The sequence below is a fragment of the Gopherus evgoodei genome, chromosome 2, assembly GCF_007399415.2.
Source record: "Gopherus evgoodei ecotype Sinaloan lineage chromosome 2, rGopEvg1_v1.p, whole genome shotgun sequence".
NCBI classification, from domain to species: Eukaryota; Metazoa; Chordata; order Testudines; family Testudinidae; genus Gopherus; species Gopherus evgoodei.
Genome location: NC_044323.1, coordinates 146,776,560 through 146,794,632, shown reverse-complemented (window position 1 = coordinate 146,794,632; position 18,073 = coordinate 146,776,560). Strand labels below are relative to the sequence as shown.

The 18,073-nt window shown below is 45.0% G+C and overlaps 1 protein-coding gene across 5 annotated transcripts in view; it reads left to right on the top strand.

Annotated features, from left to right (window-relative positions):
• The first annotated feature begins 3,105 nt into the window (after positions 1–3,105).
• Positions 3,106–18,073, top strand: part of OGDH (oxoglutarate dehydrogenase) — a 100,150-nt gene continuing 85,182 nt past the window's right edge. For 4 of the 5 annotated variants that reach the window (XM_030551759.1, XM_030551756.1, XM_030551760.1 and 1 more), the window contains exons 1-2: positions 3,106–3,194; positions 12,111–12,359. In XM_030551759.1, the coding sequence (XP_030407619.1) occupies positions 12,138–12,359 (222 nt within the window). In that variant the 5' untranslated portion in view covers positions 3,106–3,194; positions 12,111–12,137. Of the gene's footprint in view, positions 3,215–12,110; positions 12,360–18,073 lie in introns of all 5 variants that reach the window. The other variant, XM_030551757.1, reaches the window with a different exon arrangement.

Here is an 18,073-nt window from a genome sequence, read left to right as displayed (position 1 = left end):
CAGCAAGGGCCCTGCACCTCCTGGAGGCTTTCTTGTGATTTTAGCTGCTGATATTGCTGACTGGGGCAATGCCCTAGCATAGACATGCTGGATTAGTGCATACATGACTTGCTCTAGCACATTAGGGTAGCTACTTCAGTGCCCAGCACTGGGTGTGTAGGCAGGGGCAGGAGAGCCCATGCAGAAAAGGTTCATTGTGTTGGAAGTAAGGCAGGGCCGGTTTTAGGAAGTGCGGGGCCCAATTCGAACATTTTAGGCGAGGCCCTGGCAGGGATGACTTTAAACAAAAAAGTGGAAAAAAAGCCTTTCATTTCTTTCATGTATTATTTACTTTCCATAACTATATGAATAATAAAATTATATATTATATACATTGCATCATATATGCTGTTGATTGGCTATTAATGACCGCCATTTCACATGTGTGGGTCCCCGCCACACCCTGGGGGTGTGCACGTGTCGGTTCCAGCTGCTCCGTGCTCCCCTCATTGAAGCAGGTGTGCAGGGTTACTGCCCTGGAAACTGCAGGGCAGCAGTGGACATGGGGCTGGCTGGAGGCAGGGCAGGGGCTGACTGGAGGTAGGGTCTGGCTGCAGGCAGGGCAAGGGGTGTGGGGCTGGTTGGAGACAGGGGGTGTGGGGCGGGCTGGCTTCAGGCAGGGCCGCAGGGGGGTGCAGCAGGGGTTTGCAGGTCTGGAGACAGCGGAGTGTGGAACTGGCTGGCTTCGGGCAGTGGGGTGCAGCAGGGGTTGACTGGAGACAGGGCGGAGGGAGCGGGACCATGGAAGACCCCGGAGCAGACCGCAGCCGGGGACCGGGGTAAGTTTAAAAAAAAAATTAAAAAGCTGCCTAAGGCGCGGGGCCCTCTTAGGCGCGGGGCCCGATTCCCTGGAATCGGTCGAATCGGCCTAAAGCCGGCCCTGAAGTAAGGAGACCTTTTTCCCATAATGCCCTGCACACAACAAATTGAATAAATGAAAGACCTTTCCCTCGTCTCTGGCCTGCACTGTTTGCAGGCACAGTAGCTGCTTTAACCCCAGTTTATCTTCACAGGTCAGCACAGCTTAAAATGCGTTCAATCTTCCCCTGAAGAGAGCTTATGGTTCTGTACGAGTCTGCACACAGCATCCCTGGCACAATTTTAAATAGGACCTGGCTCGAAGCCTCTTTCTCAGCTCATAAACTTGTTAATGAGCCCTTAGTTCCATACTGATAAACAATAACATGCCAAACAGTAATGAAGCCTGGGCAGGCTGGTGGCATGGATAATTATTACCCTCTCCATTTTACAGCTGCACAGAGAGAAGAGACTTGTCTGAGCTACACAGCCAAACACAGAGCCCTGGTTCAGTGCTCTAAACACTAGGCAACATGCCCCCTCACTCAAGAACAAAACTCAGGAGCTCTGGTTCCCAGTTCCACGTCAGCTAATGCTGACAAGGTGCTGGCAACTGCAGGTGCTTTTATCACAGGTTGTAAAGCCCTGCAATCAACATGAGCAAACTTCAAGGTGATCTCCGCATTTGTTCAGGGCAGCACTGGCATCATCCTTGAGGGTTGGCAGGTGCTTTGGATCTCCCCAGCTAGGCTGTGAAGGTGCCCCACAGCCACCCTGCGGAACCTGGTGTGACAAAGTGGGGGGTTTTCTTGGTTGTTCTGTGTTTTCCAGTGAGTTGCATGCAGAGGAGGGGGACTAAGTGTCCCCAGCTGTTACTGGTTTAATGAGGTGAGGGGAGAGGGAATTTGTTGTTACAGAGGACAAGAGAGGGAACGTGGGACCCCGGCCACGGGTCTGGAAGATGGAGACCCCAGCGATCAGTGACCTGGTGACCTAGAGACCCACCTCAGGAGTCACAGCCGGTTCTGGCCAGTGGGAGGACAATGGGCTGCGAAGAGTGGACCAGCCGCTTCCAGCCAGAGGGGGCCAGAGGAGAGCTGAGAGGAGAGCAGACCCAGGCAATCCTGTTTACGACCCTGTTTACCTGGGGAGAAGACAATGGACAGAGGCGGGGCTTGGGGCCAAGGATATCGGAGGCCCAGCTGGGAAGCAGGGAACGCGCGGGGGGGGGGGGGGGCAGGCTCTGGACTGGAGAGGGGGAGCAGGCAGGGCCCACCTGGATGCAGGGGGACTGGGATGTGCTGTGCTGAGGGAAGCCAAGCCTGAGGCCCTGAGAGTTTCCTGTGCTGTGTCCAACTCTCAATAAACCCTCCTGTTTTATGCTAGCTGACAGTCACTCTGATCTAGAGAACAGGGTTGCATCAACCCCTTCGGGGGTGAGGAGGCCCAGGGGGGTCCAGAGAACATGGACTCCCTGAGGGGGACCCACGGTGAGAGACAGACGTGCTAAGGCTCAGAAATGTGCGGCTTCAGAAGGTGGAGGGGCCTGACTCCAAGATAGAGTGGACCCCCGAGAAGGGCTGTCGCACTGAAAGGGGCACCCCCCTCCATGGGGCCAAGAGTGGGCACGATCTGTGAGTCTATGACACCCGATTCAGACATACAGGCAGCAGTGCATGGAGCTGGCCCGGCCAGCCAAAGAGCCTTCCTGATGTGGGTGAATGGACACCGGCAAAACTGTCCCAATCCTCTATGCCTAGAATCATCACTCAGGCTTGACTGATGCCTCCACCACATGCCCTCCAGTGACTGGCACCCATGTCCCACCAACTACACCCCCAGCAGTGCCTGGCACTCCCTCCCACTTATGTCTCTCCCCTTGTCCTGCACCCACCCCATCACCACCTACCCTGCCCCCCAACACCAAGCACCTCCAGTGCCCCACGCCATCTCCTCCACCGCCCATTATCCCCAACGTCCTGCACCCAGCCCCCATCTACCTCACCCTTCAGTGCCCTGCACCCAGCCCACACCCTAGTCCTGCATCTATCTCCCAACACCTCCCTCCCCCAATGCCCATTCGCCATCCTCCACCAACCACACGCCCACCACTGCCTTGCTCCCGCCCCCCCCCCCGCTATTGGTCACGTGGTGGTGAGACGGGGCCGCACACACGGGGGGATCCCAGCGCACCGCCACCGAGCGGGTCAAGGGCGAATCCCCGACACGTGACCCGGGAGTGGGTGGGGAAGCGCGGTGACGCAGCACGTAGGGGGCGGGGCGGTGGTACTTGGCGCGCAGAGCGGCGGCCTCTGTCAGAGCAGAGCCGCGCGCGGGCGGGACGGACGCGCCAGCAGGTACCGCGTGGCCTGCGGAGGTGGGAGCGCTGGCCCAGCCTAGGGATCCGGTCCGCGGGGAGCAGGGCGCTGCCTCGTGCCCCTGCGCCCGGAGTGTCCTTGGTGCCACCGCCCGGGCGCCTCAGCCGAGGGGCGGGTGAGGTCACGGGGAGTGATGGCGGCAGCGGCCAGTAAGGAGGCGGCGCCCTGCCATCGCCGCTGTGATAGGTCGGGCTATCGAGGGGCGGGTGTGCGCTGAGGCGGGGCCGCTCGCTGATTGGATGGTGGGGGGCGGGGCCGCAAGCGTGAGTGGGCCAGACCCCCACCCCGCTGACTGCGGGAGCGCGCGGCCCCACGTGGAGGGAGCTGGGGTCGGGGAGTTCCCCCCTCCCCGGCGGGGCGGGAGCCAGCAGTGTCACCCCTCTCGCGCAGGCGGGGAAACTGAGGCACAGAGGGAGTCAGGGGCCCATCCAGGGCTACTTTGCCCAGCCATATCGGAGCTTGGCACTGAGCACAGCGCTGTCCTCTCCCCCCCCCCCGTGGCGCTGTGACTTGGCTACCTCAGAGGCAGGCACGGGGCTGGTTCCTGGAGTGACAGTGTTTTCGCCCCCCCGCCCCCCCAATAATGCTGCGGCCTAGTAGTGGAGAGTCCGTATCTCTCCCCTCCCCGGGAGTCTTTGTGCCTGGAGGCGGGAGTGGCCCTTTCCCTTAGCGGTCAGATGGTGGCAAGAACAGCTTCCATGACATGAACTACCTCCTAGCCAGAGGTCAATTTAAAAGTTCATCTGCAGTCAGAATCATGCTGAGAAGCCCAGAGTCCTTTTGCTTCTCACCCCTTGGGGATGGGTGCCAACCTGCTCCCTCGAGCCTTTCCCAAGGAGCATACTTGTGGGTACTCTACTCACCTTCATGTTGACCTATGTTTGGTGGATTTTGCCTTGTTAGAAGGTATCTAGCACACTTGCCTAGGCTATGACCTCCATTCCCCCTTTTGCATGACTTCTTTCATGTAAACAAATGTCAACCTCTGGGAATGTGTCATGCTTTTCTGCTTGGCACCTCCCAGCAGGAATTGGAAACATTGTTAGCGCAAAAAGGAAGCTGTTGGTCCAGGCACAACCCTTCTGGCAGTGCTTGTCTTCACGTGCAGCTGCTTTGTTGTCTTGCTGCATGTGAAGATGCTACTGCATGGTGGAGAAGCGGTGTAATTAATCCATCTCCGTGAGAGGTAGCTGTGTTGGGAGGAGAAACTCTTCCGTTTACGTAGCGCTGGGTACACTGGGCCTTAGGTCAGTATAATTGCGTTGCTCAGTGATGTGGTTTTTTCACATCCCTAAGTGACGTAGTTATACCAATATATATGTCTGTAGTATAGACTTAGCCTCAATCATAGTCACAGTCCTCAGTGAATGCTGTTAAATGTCCCTTCATGCCCACTTGGCCTGTTTGAAAAAGGGAATTCTAATAGTGAAATTCAGCAGGTTTAATTGGCTCAAGTCAGGGAAATGTAGGGTTGGTATGAAAAGTATTCTTACTGCTTGAATTACTGCTCGATGCCATGATTGTTTCGATTTAAAAATCGGATAGGGAGTTGAGTGTAAGAAACTCGTTATACACAGAAGGTATGTCCTCACTGCAGTTAATGCAGATCTGGGAACCCAGATTGGCCAAAGTTGAGTGTGGTTTCTCAGGGTGGATACTCACACCCAGGTCATACTGGTGAGCTGCATCTTCTCTGATGCTTCGGTAACCTGGATTAAGTGGTAGGATTTATGGTATCCCATGGTTCTTAGCACTGTAGTGCTCTATGATGTGAACCTCTAGCCAGTTAACAGCATGCTGGAATGAGGGTGACATCACTTTATTCAAGTGCTTGTAGCTGTGTGGTGGGCTGTGTGGAGTGGGTTTAAGTGTCAAACTGGTGTATATAAGTGCTGAGTGCTGGTGCAGAAGGAGGGAGTGGGTAGAAGGATAGGAAAATACACCACTGAGGGAATTGTCGGATGGTATTGGAGGACTGTCAGAACTTAGTTAACTAACTTGGATTACAGCTAGATCCATACTACCAAATGAACAGGTTACAGTCTGAATTAAAGCAGAACCAGGGTTCTGACCTGTACCCTTAGCCAGGTAAGGTAATGCAGGCCCAAAGAACCTCCAGACCTGGGTCAAAAGTTTTTGCGTGTGGGTAGTAGGGGGGCTTGGACTAAAACCCATGTGAGAGCCTGTGTTAACTTTGTAGGGAAGACATATCCAAAGACAAACGATCAGAAATATCTTGCAAAAAGAGATTGAAATATGCTGACAGGGGAGGAATGCAAGTGCCAGTTCTATACACAGAATAGAATATGCTTGCTTTGCCTTTTAATAACGTTGGAAAGCTTTTTTTATTTTCATACTGATAAATTCATTATTGGTTTATATCCTGTTGACTTCAAGGGAGTTATACCTCAGATGAATGTGCACCATTCACTTTATAATAATAGTAAACAGCTCAGCGATCATAGCTTTTTGCCCTCAAGATATAACCTGCATAGATTCCTGTAGGATAAATGTGATCAGGAATCTCATTTAGACAGAATGTCCTGCAGAAAACTCTTCAATATTTTGAAGGGAAGTGGTCAAGATTTTGGGGCCATTTTTACTTTGTAATTTACCTTGTTATTAGTCCTAGTTGTGAGAGCTAATTGTCCGGAATCTTTCTTTTCTCAGTAGGCACTACTGAATAGTTTAAGATTAAACAAACTGATAGCATGTGTTCTGTAGTTTGTTTAGAAACTACTGTCCCATCACGTCTGGATCAGTTTGTTTAATGGGGTTGCACTAAATATGTGTGTCAGGGTTTTAGTTATTGGGAACATGACTGGACTGACTTTCTTAGTGCATCTTTTTTTTTAAACTCCAAATGAATTTTCAGCCCTAGCTGAGTGGAGGAAAAACTCACTTCATTTCCTCTGTTTTGATAGTACTATACTTAATTGTCATAGCTCCTGACTGAACAGTTATAAGGACTTATCTTGTTCGAGGTGACCTTGGATAAGTACATACCATCTTTAAAAATAAAATGACACTCTACAGCAGTAGTTAATGCTAAACATACTCAGACATGCTAGGCCCCATTCAACAAAAAAGTGCAAACTAATAATTTTTACCAATTTAAAAAAAACAACCATCATTTGGTCACCTAGTAAGGAACCTGTGTTTTAAAACTAATAACTACACTTAGCAGTCTCAAAACATTTAACAAATGTTAGCAAAACTCAGACACTTCAAGATTTTTGTTTTCCTGTTACTCTGATGCTTATATACATTTTGTTCATTGCACTTACTTAGCAACCTGATTTTCCTTTAATCAAACATTAATTCTATCTTAATCCTCTGTTTGTTTGGCTTGGTTCTGGTTTAAGCAAAAACAGTTCCTAAGTATCTGTCTTCAGTGGCATCTTTCATTGACTCTTCTGGGTGCTTTGAGGCCAAATTTAATAGCTTAATCTACCTTGTTTAATAGTATACCCTTTCATAGTTTGAATACTAGGTTTATTCTGAATATTCTCATTCATTGATCTTTCAGTGAAAACACTAAAAACAGAATTGGGGAATTTTTGAGTTCAAATCCAGCTTTAACGCTAAAAGCCTTGTCCTCACAGAACGTTGTACGTGTGATACGTTGTAAGTTTTAATACTGTTTTAGTTAAACTGTTGCAGCTTTGTGTCTAAACTCTTATCAGTTTATCTTGTATCAGTAAATGTACAGGCACAAGCTAAACTATCGTATCTCATTTTAAACTGATATGAATCCCCACAGACAGAAGTTCTTATGATGTAACTAAAATGATTCAAGTTAAACCTGTGCAGCTTCTGTGTATAGACACACTCAAGCGCTCTGTTTGGAGTTGGGCCAATGGATACTTCAGTTATTAGGAGCCTAATAAGGGCTTAGGAACACAGAGCTGTTCCTAAATAACTCCATGTGTAGACACTCTTATTTTGGACAAAAGTGTCCTGTCCCTATTTTAAAGTGGGTTAAGCTAAACAGGAGACAGACACTTTTGTTCAAAAATAAGTGTGTCTACACTTAGAGTTAATAAGAATAGCTATTGCTTGTTTCTGCTTTCTTCAGGGAGAGTCTCAGAATCCCCATCAATCGAAGATATGAAATCAACAAACTTGTGTCTCAAAAGGCTGCATTTTTGTTTTGGCAAAACTATTGGGAATCTGGCAAGAGAGTTGGCAAGCTGTTGGCATATGAATAAGCAAAAGGCTAACAGAAATAAGATTGCTACATCACAAATAGCAGCAATAAATTATATACAACTGTCAAATATTAAACAATTTCAACAGTTTTATTCAAAACTATAGCCAAAGGGGGAATCAGTAAAGATGCCCTAGTGGACTTTTTTTTTTTTTTTTTTTTTTTTTTTTTTTTTTTTTTTTTTTTTTTTAGTGGATTGTCTGTCACACTTCTGACTCTCAGAAAGAACTTTCTGATGCTCCTCTGGAAACTGCAGTAATTACTCAGGCTATGAAGGAAATGAAAGTTGGAAAGACTCCTGGAGCAGATGGATTCACAATTGAATTTTACAAAAAGTTTTCTGAAACTTTAACTCCTAGATTGTTGAATATGTTCGGTGAGGCCAAGAATGAACAAACTCTCTCACCTACTCTAACAGAAGCTGTTGTTTCAGTTATTCCTAAACCTGGGAAAGAACTTGCACTATGTAGTAATTACAGGCCAGTTTCTTTAATCAGTTGTGATGCTACGATTTTAACCAAAGCTTTTGCTATGCAATTGTACAAAGATCTCTCACACAAGACAAGCTTGTCACATTAGACAAGTTCTAACTGGAATGCTTAGACCTGGCTTTCAGAGATGTTGAGCTCTCACAGCAGTGATTGAAAACTGTCAGTGCTCAACATCTTTTGAAAGTCAGATCCAAAATGTCTTAGGTTGGGCTCCTAAATTAAATGAAAACTTGGTCCATAAGCCTCTCAGCATGAGGTAACTACCATGAGGTAAAATCCAAGTGAAGACAAGGCAGTTTATAGTTTTTCATACAAGTTAGCAAGCCAACTTAAAGGCTATGTTTTCACTGCCAAAAGGGGTGTGGGGAAGTGGGTTAGAGTGAATTATCTTGCTGTAAAATGCCACTCCTTTCTGGCAGAGAGTGAGAAGGAGCTTAGGGTTTATACTGATGTGCTAAGTCGTGAAAAACTGCAGCCTACCGTATTTTCATGAGGATTTTACCACCCGTTAGCTAAATAACTCAGATTAAGAACATAAATTTTTTCCTAGTGAAGATACACCATAGGGTTGTGGCCTTTCAAGTTCTTGGTCCCTGTTCTGAGCCCTCTAATAAAAGAACCTGTTGCAAGGAGTCTTTGATGTGAACACCTGCCTCCTAGGAGCAGAACTGAGGCCCTAACTCATTTCACAGGTGTCATTTCCTAATGTGACCAACTGTTCTGTTTCCTGAGGCATTCAGTTCTATGATCTGTGTTCTTTGTCTTCATGAGCTCCCTTTTTAATAGTGCTGTGATGGGTGCATGGGAAGAAAGGTACTATACTTTTCAACTAGAACTCGATTGAATTTGGGCCGAAAGCACAATGATTGCTGAGTGAGCAATGCAGCAAAATTGTACTTGGGGGGGAGGGGAGTGCTGTTCCAGTTAACCAGTTTAACTCTCAGCCAGTGCCTGCCAAATAGAAATGGGGATAATGGAAAATGTTTCTAAGCTGCGTTCATGTAACTGAAGCTGTTTTCTTGTGGCTTTGGCTGTGATGGAGAGCTGTGCACTGTTTGAGTACATCATCTTCACATTAGATTGGAAATGAGAACGTGACATTAAGCACTAAAATCCAGCTGCCAGACAAACCCTGCCAATGCTCAGCTAGGGATAGATTTGTTTTGATGTCCATTTAATGGTCATTCAGTGAACACACTTGTTAGGTTTTTTTATGTGAATGATTTGTAAACCAAAAGCTTAACTATAATCTCCTCCCAATCTTCCTCCAAACATTTTCTCAAACTTGCAAGCCAGTATACTAATTCTCTGGAAGGAAGTTCCAGCTCCTGTGTCACTGTCCTAGGAAGGTCACTTAGGGCAGGCCTACACTATGGCAGGTATCAACGCTCTGAGATCAATTCACTGGCAGTCAATTTAGCGTGTCTAGTAAAGACCCACCAAATTGACTGCAGATCACTCTCCAGTCGATCTCTGTACTCTACCCCTGATGAGAAGAGTAAGGTAAGTCAATGGGAGATTTTTCTCCCGTCGACCTCATAACTGGAGTTGCATAGCGTAGGTCGACTTCCTGTGGTAGTGTAGACATAGCCTGAGTGGTCACTGCCTTTCCTCTCCTTTTTAAAAAAAAAAAAAAAGGCTGCTTGGTATTCTATGGCCTAATGATGGCTGCTCTGCTGACAGAACGATCCTGAAATATTCAGTTGTTTTATCTGTGCAACTAGATGCCGTCATAACTTTTGCACGGCCTTTCTTTTTTAAAGGGAGTGAGTGTTTATCTCAAGCACTTGATTTGAAATGTTAACAGGAATAGCTGGCGAGGTGAACAAAGGCGTAAGGGCCAGATTTTTCAAATGTGTTCCACTCCCATTAAAAAAAATTCAATTTTTTAAATAGGAAAAGGCAACTGTAAAAGGAATTGTCAAAAGGACCAGAAATTATTTGAAGCTTTTTTGAAATTGACTTGATAATTTACAGTACCTTCTCGCTGAATTAATATGCTTTAGGCATAAAATAACTTAGGAGTCTGGCTAACTAAGGCTGTCTTCGCTGCAAAAAAAAACAACTGCATTTTTTTTAAATATAGAAATTGCTGTCTTGATGTAAAATCCTAGTGGAGAAAAAGCACAAGTAGTTTTTACATCAAGGTGGCTACTTGTGGTCAACCCTATAATCTCTCCTCTCCACCTGGAGTTTATCTCCATGTAGCTACACAGAGGCAAGAAATATTTTTATCTTGTCTCTGCTAAGGGTACATCCAGACTACCCACCATATCGGCTGGTAGCGATCGATTTATCGGGGATCAATATATCGCGTCTCATCCAGATGTGATATATCGATCCCCGAATGCTCTCCTCGTCGACTCCAGAACTCCACCGGAGCGAGCGGCGGTAGTGGAGTCGACGGGGGAGCTGCAGATGCCGATCTCGCGCCGTGAGAACGGGAGGTAAGTCGGAATAAGATACTTTGACTTCAGCTATGGTATTCCCGTAGCTGAAGTTGCGTATCTTACATCGACACCCGTCCCATTGTAGACCAGACCTAAGATTTTGCTTTGAGATGTTAAAATGGAACCTTTTATTTTTTTTTCAGAGAAGACATAACCTCTGAATTCCAGTCCTCCACTCTTAAAAAGTGGAAATATGGGTTTCCAGCTCTCAGCATTCTTAGTTGGACAGCAAATCCATTAAGACTTTGTCCTTTTATACTTCTCACATGTAACTTCTTTAATTTTGCATAATAGCTGATAATTTTTACTCTGAAGGATCTCTTCCTAGTGCAAGTAGGGAACAATGGAGCACATGCTGTGAAATGCCATGCAGGCACTGTGCTGCAAGGAAGGGCTGCTTTTTCCCTGTTTCAGAAGTGTGGGAATGTGCAATATGGACACTAAGGGCAAAGAGGTGAAGAGAACTGCAGAGAGATGGGAATGGGAATACAGTTCAGCAGAAGTGTGGCTGTCTGAGTGGCAGTCTTATCAGCATGAAATAACCACTTTCCTGCCATTGCTTCCCATTAGTTATAATTACATTCTCTGTTGGGGTGCCTGCTCCTGTCAATAAATTCCTTTTTTTCCCACTATCCCCTTTGTTTATAGTCATCCTTATCTATTCTCTAACCTTACTTCTGACGGTCTTAGTCAGGAACCTAATGACCAGTTTTCTCTGATAAAATTTACAGCCACGCCTTCTCTCCTCCGTTCCTGTGCCCCGACAAGTATAAATGATGAGATCTTTCTCTTATCAGCTGTCATCAGAAAAAATAGAACATCTATTCACAATGTAATAGTACTGGATAAATGTGAAACTTCAAAGTTAAGATATTAAAATCAGTTGCACATAATATAAACTGAAAACAAAATAGGAGAGAAAAAACATTGATGCTAGGTTTGGTTGGCAAATGTAGATGTTTGGTTCAAAGCCATAAGTGATAACTTATTCTTCCCCCCCCCCCCCAAATCTGTTCCATTTCCTGCTTAAATTCCCTTCCCTTAATGACTGGCTGGAGTGGTAACCCAAAGGGATACTAGTTCATATCTTAAATTAATGGTTATGCAATGCTAATACCTGTATTAAACTATTGGTTTCAAGTAACCAAATTAGAAATCAGATTATATAGGGAAGGCAGTGTGGCCTCATGGATGGAGCATTGCACTAGGACAGGGGTTGGCAACCTTTCAGAAATGGTGTGCCGAGTCTTCATTTATTCATTCTGATTTAAGGTTTCACGTGCCAGTAATACTTTTTAATGTTTTTAGAAGGTCTTTCTATAAGTCTATAATATATAATGAAACTATTGTTGTATGTAAAGTAAATAAGGTTTTTAAAATGTTTAAGAAGCTTCATTTAAAATTAAATTAAAATGCAGAGCCCCTGGACTGGTGACCAGGACCCAGGCAGCATGAGTGCTGCTGAAAATCAGCTTGTGTGCTGCCTTCGGCACCTGTGCCATAGGTTGCCTACCCCTGTGCTAGGACATGGGAGACCTGTTAGTGGCTCTGCTACTGGTCTGCTGTGTGACCTCTCTGTGCCTTCACTTCCCCATCTGTAAAATGGAGCTTGAGACTGATCTTTGAGATCAATGGATGAAAAATGCTAAATAACAGCAACGTGGTTATTAGGTTGATTTCTTTTTGTATACTGTGCATTGTTCTGCTGTAATGTCTAAAATGCTTCTTATTCCTATACCAACAGGAGCTTGTGAGTGGCTACAGGACAAAAATGTTTCACTTAAGGACTTGTGCTGCTAAATTGAGGCCATTGACGGCCTCACAGACTGTTAAGACAATTTCCCAACACAAGCCGGCAGCACCACGGACGTTTCAACAAATCAGGAGCTACAGTGCACCTGTTGCTGCTGAGCCTTTTTTGAGTGGGACTAGTTCGAACTATGTGGAGGAAATGTACTATGCTTGGCTGGAAAATCCCAAAAGTGTCCATAAGGTAAGGAGGAGCAACTGCCCCAGGATATTGTTGCTTCATCTCCTCTGCGTGTGTGTGTGTGAGAGAGAGAGAGAGAGAGAGAGAGCGCCAAATGGCATGTTCAGGTAAGTGCAAATATCAAGAGGGAATTTGGCATGAAGAGCCTGTGAATCATGGATCATCAGTTCCACATCTGCTTTTGCGAAAAGAATCAACAGCATTTAGCTGAGCAGTAGTGAAACAATCTGATTCTTCTTTGTTCTGGATTGAATCCAACAAGCCCCGAGCATTCCGTCAATACTGGATATTCCTCTTCGGGACTCAAACATGGATACGAAGAGGAGGAGTTGGCTTTCTTGGGAATCCCCCCTTTTGCTGAGCTGCTGCTTTTCCTTTATGATGAAATGTTGGGAGAACAGAGAGAGGGAATTGAGTTCAAATTCTGATCTTTGTCCATTTCGCTATTAATGTATAATACAAGTTGTACTCGATGCTGCTGTATTTGCTCTATGTTTAAGTACACTGACTCTGCTTTAGAGTTGTTCTTATAACACCATTTGGATGGCAGAAAAGCGGCTATAAAATTCAGCCTGCCACTACAGCTTGGTGGTGGAACTGGTTCAAATCCCCCATTGTGGTGAGCAGTGATCTTTCTACCAGCCATTTCTTAACTTTCCCTCAAGCAACTCACTTAAGATAACTGTTATAAGGTTTAAAGATACAGAACTGTAGTGGGCATTAGTCTACCCAGAGTTAGTATCAGGAAGCATGCCACCTCAAAATCTGTCACTAACATACACATAGCTTTGGGATAATGGCCATCGGAGTACAATCAAACTTTGGCCACGCTCCTGTGGTAAATTACTATACACTGAAACTTGTAGCCCTATTAGAAGGCCATATTCAACCACATATAAATGTGTGCAACTCTATTTGACATAAATGTCACTTAAATCCCTCTTCAGCAGGGCTGAATTTGGACTGCAGAATGTTGTCAGTTGGATGGTAATTGCCAGGAGCCATTACCAAGAGAAGTATCTCTGGGAAGTCTGAGGAATAACTGTGAGAAGCTAATAATAGGCATGGGACTAAGGCTGCCGTTGCTGTACACTTTGTAGTCTTACAGTTGTGAAATAAAAAACACTGCCACTAGGAAGGAATGGTTGGTGGGGCTAGGAGGTAATCTTCAGCCTCATGTCTAAGGAGAGTCTGCTTTGTCTTCTCATCTCTGGCCAAAGCTTTGGAGAGGCTGTTAACTGAGACCTAGCAGTGGATGTAGGGACCTGGAGTTCTGAAAGCCTATTGCATGTCCCTCTTATTCTGGCATGTGCAAAGAGATTTCTCTTCTATGTAATTCAGATTTTCCAATACCATGGGGATTTATAAAGATTGCATTGTGAGATCTACATGTCCCTTGAGATACAAAGCAACAGAGCAGTATTTCAGTTCCTGTTCAGTGAACTGTAATGAACACCAGAACAAACATCCCACAAACCAGAACTCACTGACTTATTCTCCTTTATTCTGCCCTCAACAGACATACAGGTCAATATTAAATACCTGTGAAATTTCAGTAGTGGTCTCATACAGCTAGAGAATACACAGTCCTATATCTCTGGGATGATACTTGGCCGAAAGGTTTTCTAATGGGAGGAAAGCCAAATTTTGGTCTCCCTCTTAAATAAACATGTTTTTTGTTTTTGTTTTTAAACATTGGGTGTTTTTCCTAAAATTGTGGAGGTGGGGCACCAAAATACAGACCTGCTCCCAGTCAAGGCTTTGTGTTTAATTATTGACTCGGAGCACTGAACTCTGAAAGAACAAAACTACATAATTTTGGATTATGTGCCATTTGGCGCAGCAGTAATTTAAGAAGAAAATTGTGTATTTTCATGCAGATTTTCTGTTATGTGGAATAATTTTATTTTAAAAGGTGGTATATAGAACTTCTAAACTGATACACATGCATCTTAGGGTATGGCTACACTTGAAAGCTACACTTGTAGTCGGAGCGCCAGCGCTGGGAGAGAGCTCTCCCAGCGCTGCACGTAAACCACATCCCTTACGAGTGTAACTTGCAGCGCTGGGAGCCGCGCTCCCAGCACTGCGGCACTGATTACACTGAGGCTTTACAGCGCTGTATCTTGCAGCGCTCGGGTGTTTTTTCACACCCCTGAGCATGAAAGTTGCAGCGCTGTAAAGTGCCAGTGTAGCCATGGCCTCAGTCTTATGACACCTACTCACTTTACCGTAAATTAGATTATAACACTCATCCTCTTGATACATATAACTACACCTCTTACAGAGTTCCACAACAGACTTCTTTAAAAGGTGATTGTTTTGCCAGTCCACAGACCCTACTTAACACATCCTTCAAGGGATGTTCAAGGCAAAACACTGATCTGGTAATAAACTGAGAGCAATCTGTTAAAGGTGTCCTGTGAGTAACTTCAGGGCGTGTTAGGCTTTTCAAAAATCCCACCCCACCCCTGACTTTTTTTTTTTTTTTTTTTTTAACTAAGGCAGGTTGCATGCTGGCTGTGACCCTAAAATAAGAGGGTTGCATTTTTCTTTATATAGACAACATTGATAGATCTTAAGGCAGATGAGACCATTAGATCCTCTAGTCTCACCTCCTGCATGCTACATGGCATGGAATTTCATCGCAATTTCTTGTGAGTAGGCCTCAGTGTAAGTCAGAACACTATCCAAGGTGTATTGTTCTTGTTAGCCTAAGCAAAACCCCTTAACCCTGAGAAATGCAGGTGTCTGGCACTAGATACTTCTTGGAAAATGTTTCTGGACTGTATTTGTAAAGTGTAAGAATATTTAATACTCTCTGAATTTCCAACTCTCTTGTGCGTTGTTTGATGTTTCACATGCCGCAGGAGCAGAAGGCTTCTAAAATCAGTAGCTGACTTTTAAAAGCGCGCACACACGCGCGCGCACACGCGCACACACACACGCACACACCCAGCCCTCCTAGAGCTTTGTAATCTGCCAACAGCTGAAATGTACACAAGTTCTTGCTCTCTTGTCATCTTGTTCCAGGAGCAAGCCTTGTGTGCAAGGTTAGGGCTTTTGGGCAGTAATTAAAAACCTGGTGCCTCTTTTCTACAGATACAACAGTTGAGCCACAAATGGTAGAAGACTGGAAGTCAGCAGCTGAATTGTGCCTGCTGTTAGCCATAGAAATAGAAGTCAGGTCAGCTGAAAATAACTTTCATATCCTGCTTTTCTAAACAACTTCATATTTATGTAATTCCCTCCTGCCCCTGTTTCCATGGCTAGGCTGCTGGTACTGGCAAGCAGCCATACCTAAGAGAGAACTTGCTTGTACGGGGTCGGCAACCTTTCAGAAGTGGTGTGCCGAGTCTTCATTTATTCACTCTAATTTAAGGTTTTGCGTGCCAGTAATATATTTTAATGTTTTTTAGAAGGCCTCTTTCTATGTCTATAATATATAACTAAACTATTGTTGTACATAAAATAAATGTTTTTTAAAATGTTTAGGAAATTTCATTTAAAATTAAATTAAAATGCAGAGCCCCTGGACTGATGGCCAGGACCCGGACAGTGTGAGTGCCATTGAAAATCAGCTCGTATGCCGCAGGTTGCGTACCCCTGTGCTTGTAGATGTCCGCTGCCAACTCTTAATGTAATCTCCATATTGATACTCAAAAACCAACTATGGATTTTAGGAGCCTTTTGGTAACATAAATCTGTGGTCCTCAAATCAGAGAAATTGATCAAGATTTTATTTGGATGGGCAAACTGGTTACATAGCTGCACGGCTTCGTTAACTGTGCGATTAAATCTTTGCTAGCCAGCCAGGCAGCTGTTTTTTATAGTAATTGCCTTCTATCGGTCTTGAGGGATGAGTACAAGAGTTGGGAGTCTGCAGTCCTAGGTTCTAATCCAGTGCTACAACTGATTTGCAGTGTGGTGTTGGACAACTCACTTTTCCCTCTGTGACAGGTTTCAGTGGTAGCCATATTAGTCTGTTTCAGAAAAAAAGGAGTCCTTGTGGCACTTCAGACACTAACAAATTTATTTGGGCATAAGCTTTCGTGGGCTAGAACCCACTTCATCAGACGTATGAAGTAAAAAATACAGGAGCAGGTATAAATACATGAAAGGATAGGGGTGCTTTACCAAGTTTTAGGTCAGTCTAAGGAGATAAATCAATTAACAGCAGGATACCAAGGGAGGAAAAATCTCTTTTGAAGTGGTAAAAGAGAGGCCCATTACAGACAGTTGACAAGAAGGTGTGAATAACAGTAGGGATAAATTAGTATTGGGGAGATTAAGTTTAGGTTTTGTAATGACCTAACCACTCCCAGTCTTTATTCTGGCCTAATCTGATGGTATCTAGTTGGCAAATTAATTCCAGTTCTGCAGCTTCACCTTGGAGTCTGTTTTTGAAGTTTTTGTTAAAGAATTGCCACTTTGAGGTCAGTTACTGAGTGACCAGAGAGACCGAAATGTTCTCCTACTGGTTTTGAATGTTAGGATTTCTGATGTCAGATTTGTGTCCATTTATTCTTTTGCATAGAGACTGTCCCCGGTGCCTGCTCTGGGACACCATCATAGGACCTAACCACATCAGCCACACCATCCAGGGCTCGTTCACCTGCACATCTACCAATGTGATATATGCCAGCAATGCCCTTCTGCCATGTATATTGGCCAAACCAGACAGTCTCTTCCAGTTCTGACACTAACACTTATAATGCAACACCACCAATGTCATGTTGGTGGTTATTTAGTTGAGGGCCAGATGGCCATAAATCCAAGATGCCATTTATCAGTGGCTTAGAAATCCCTCCCCCACCAGCATCCCTAAATAGCCTCTTAAAATAAAAATATGCTAACAAGCACGAAGTACCCTTAGTCCAGTCCCAAGTGCTGGTGGGGGTAATGTATACTGTCAGCAGTATCTTAATTAGACCAAAAAAGAACAGGATGTGAAATTGTCTCTTATGGGCCTGTTAACCATCACATTCTTGCCTGCCCTCTGTGTGACCATAATATCACTTTCTGTTTCTGTACCTTTCCTGTGCAGCATTAGCTTAAGTAAACACTTGACAGGATGGATTTTTCACTAGCTTTCTTACACTCCCCTTCAAACATCTTGTTTTTCTGCTCTCTTCCTCTGATCTTGTTCTCACAAGTCTGACAGCAAGCTTCCTTTTGACTCTAGCAACAAGGAGTTAGCTTCCTTATCTGGCTTTCACTGCGTGCTGACACACCCAGTTATTGCAGTAATTAGTGTAGTGCATTTATTGTTCCACAGTAGTACAGATTGTTCTTCTAGCTTCTCTGTGAGCAAACAGGGCACTCATCCCTGTGTGCATTGAGTGCACTAGTGTTATGCCTGTCCGTGGTGAATTCATTCAGTAGGGTCACAACTTGATATCATAGAATCTTGGTGGGGAAGGGGAAACTATGATTGAGGGAGCTCCAGACCTGTCCCCACAGGAGCAATGGACAGCAGTGAAGCCTCTCCAGAATTAGCATTGCTCAGAGTGGGTGTTTTACCTTACTGAAAACAAGCCTGCGCTCTTTTTTCATAGTATTTTTGTTGTATATTACTTTAAGCAACCTAATGGATAAAGCAAGGCACTGGGACTCAGAAGGATATGGGGACTGGATTCAACTCCTTGCTCTGCCCCAGTTGCTTATATAACCTTGGGCAAGTTATGTCCCCTCTGCCTCAGTTTCTCTGCGTGTAA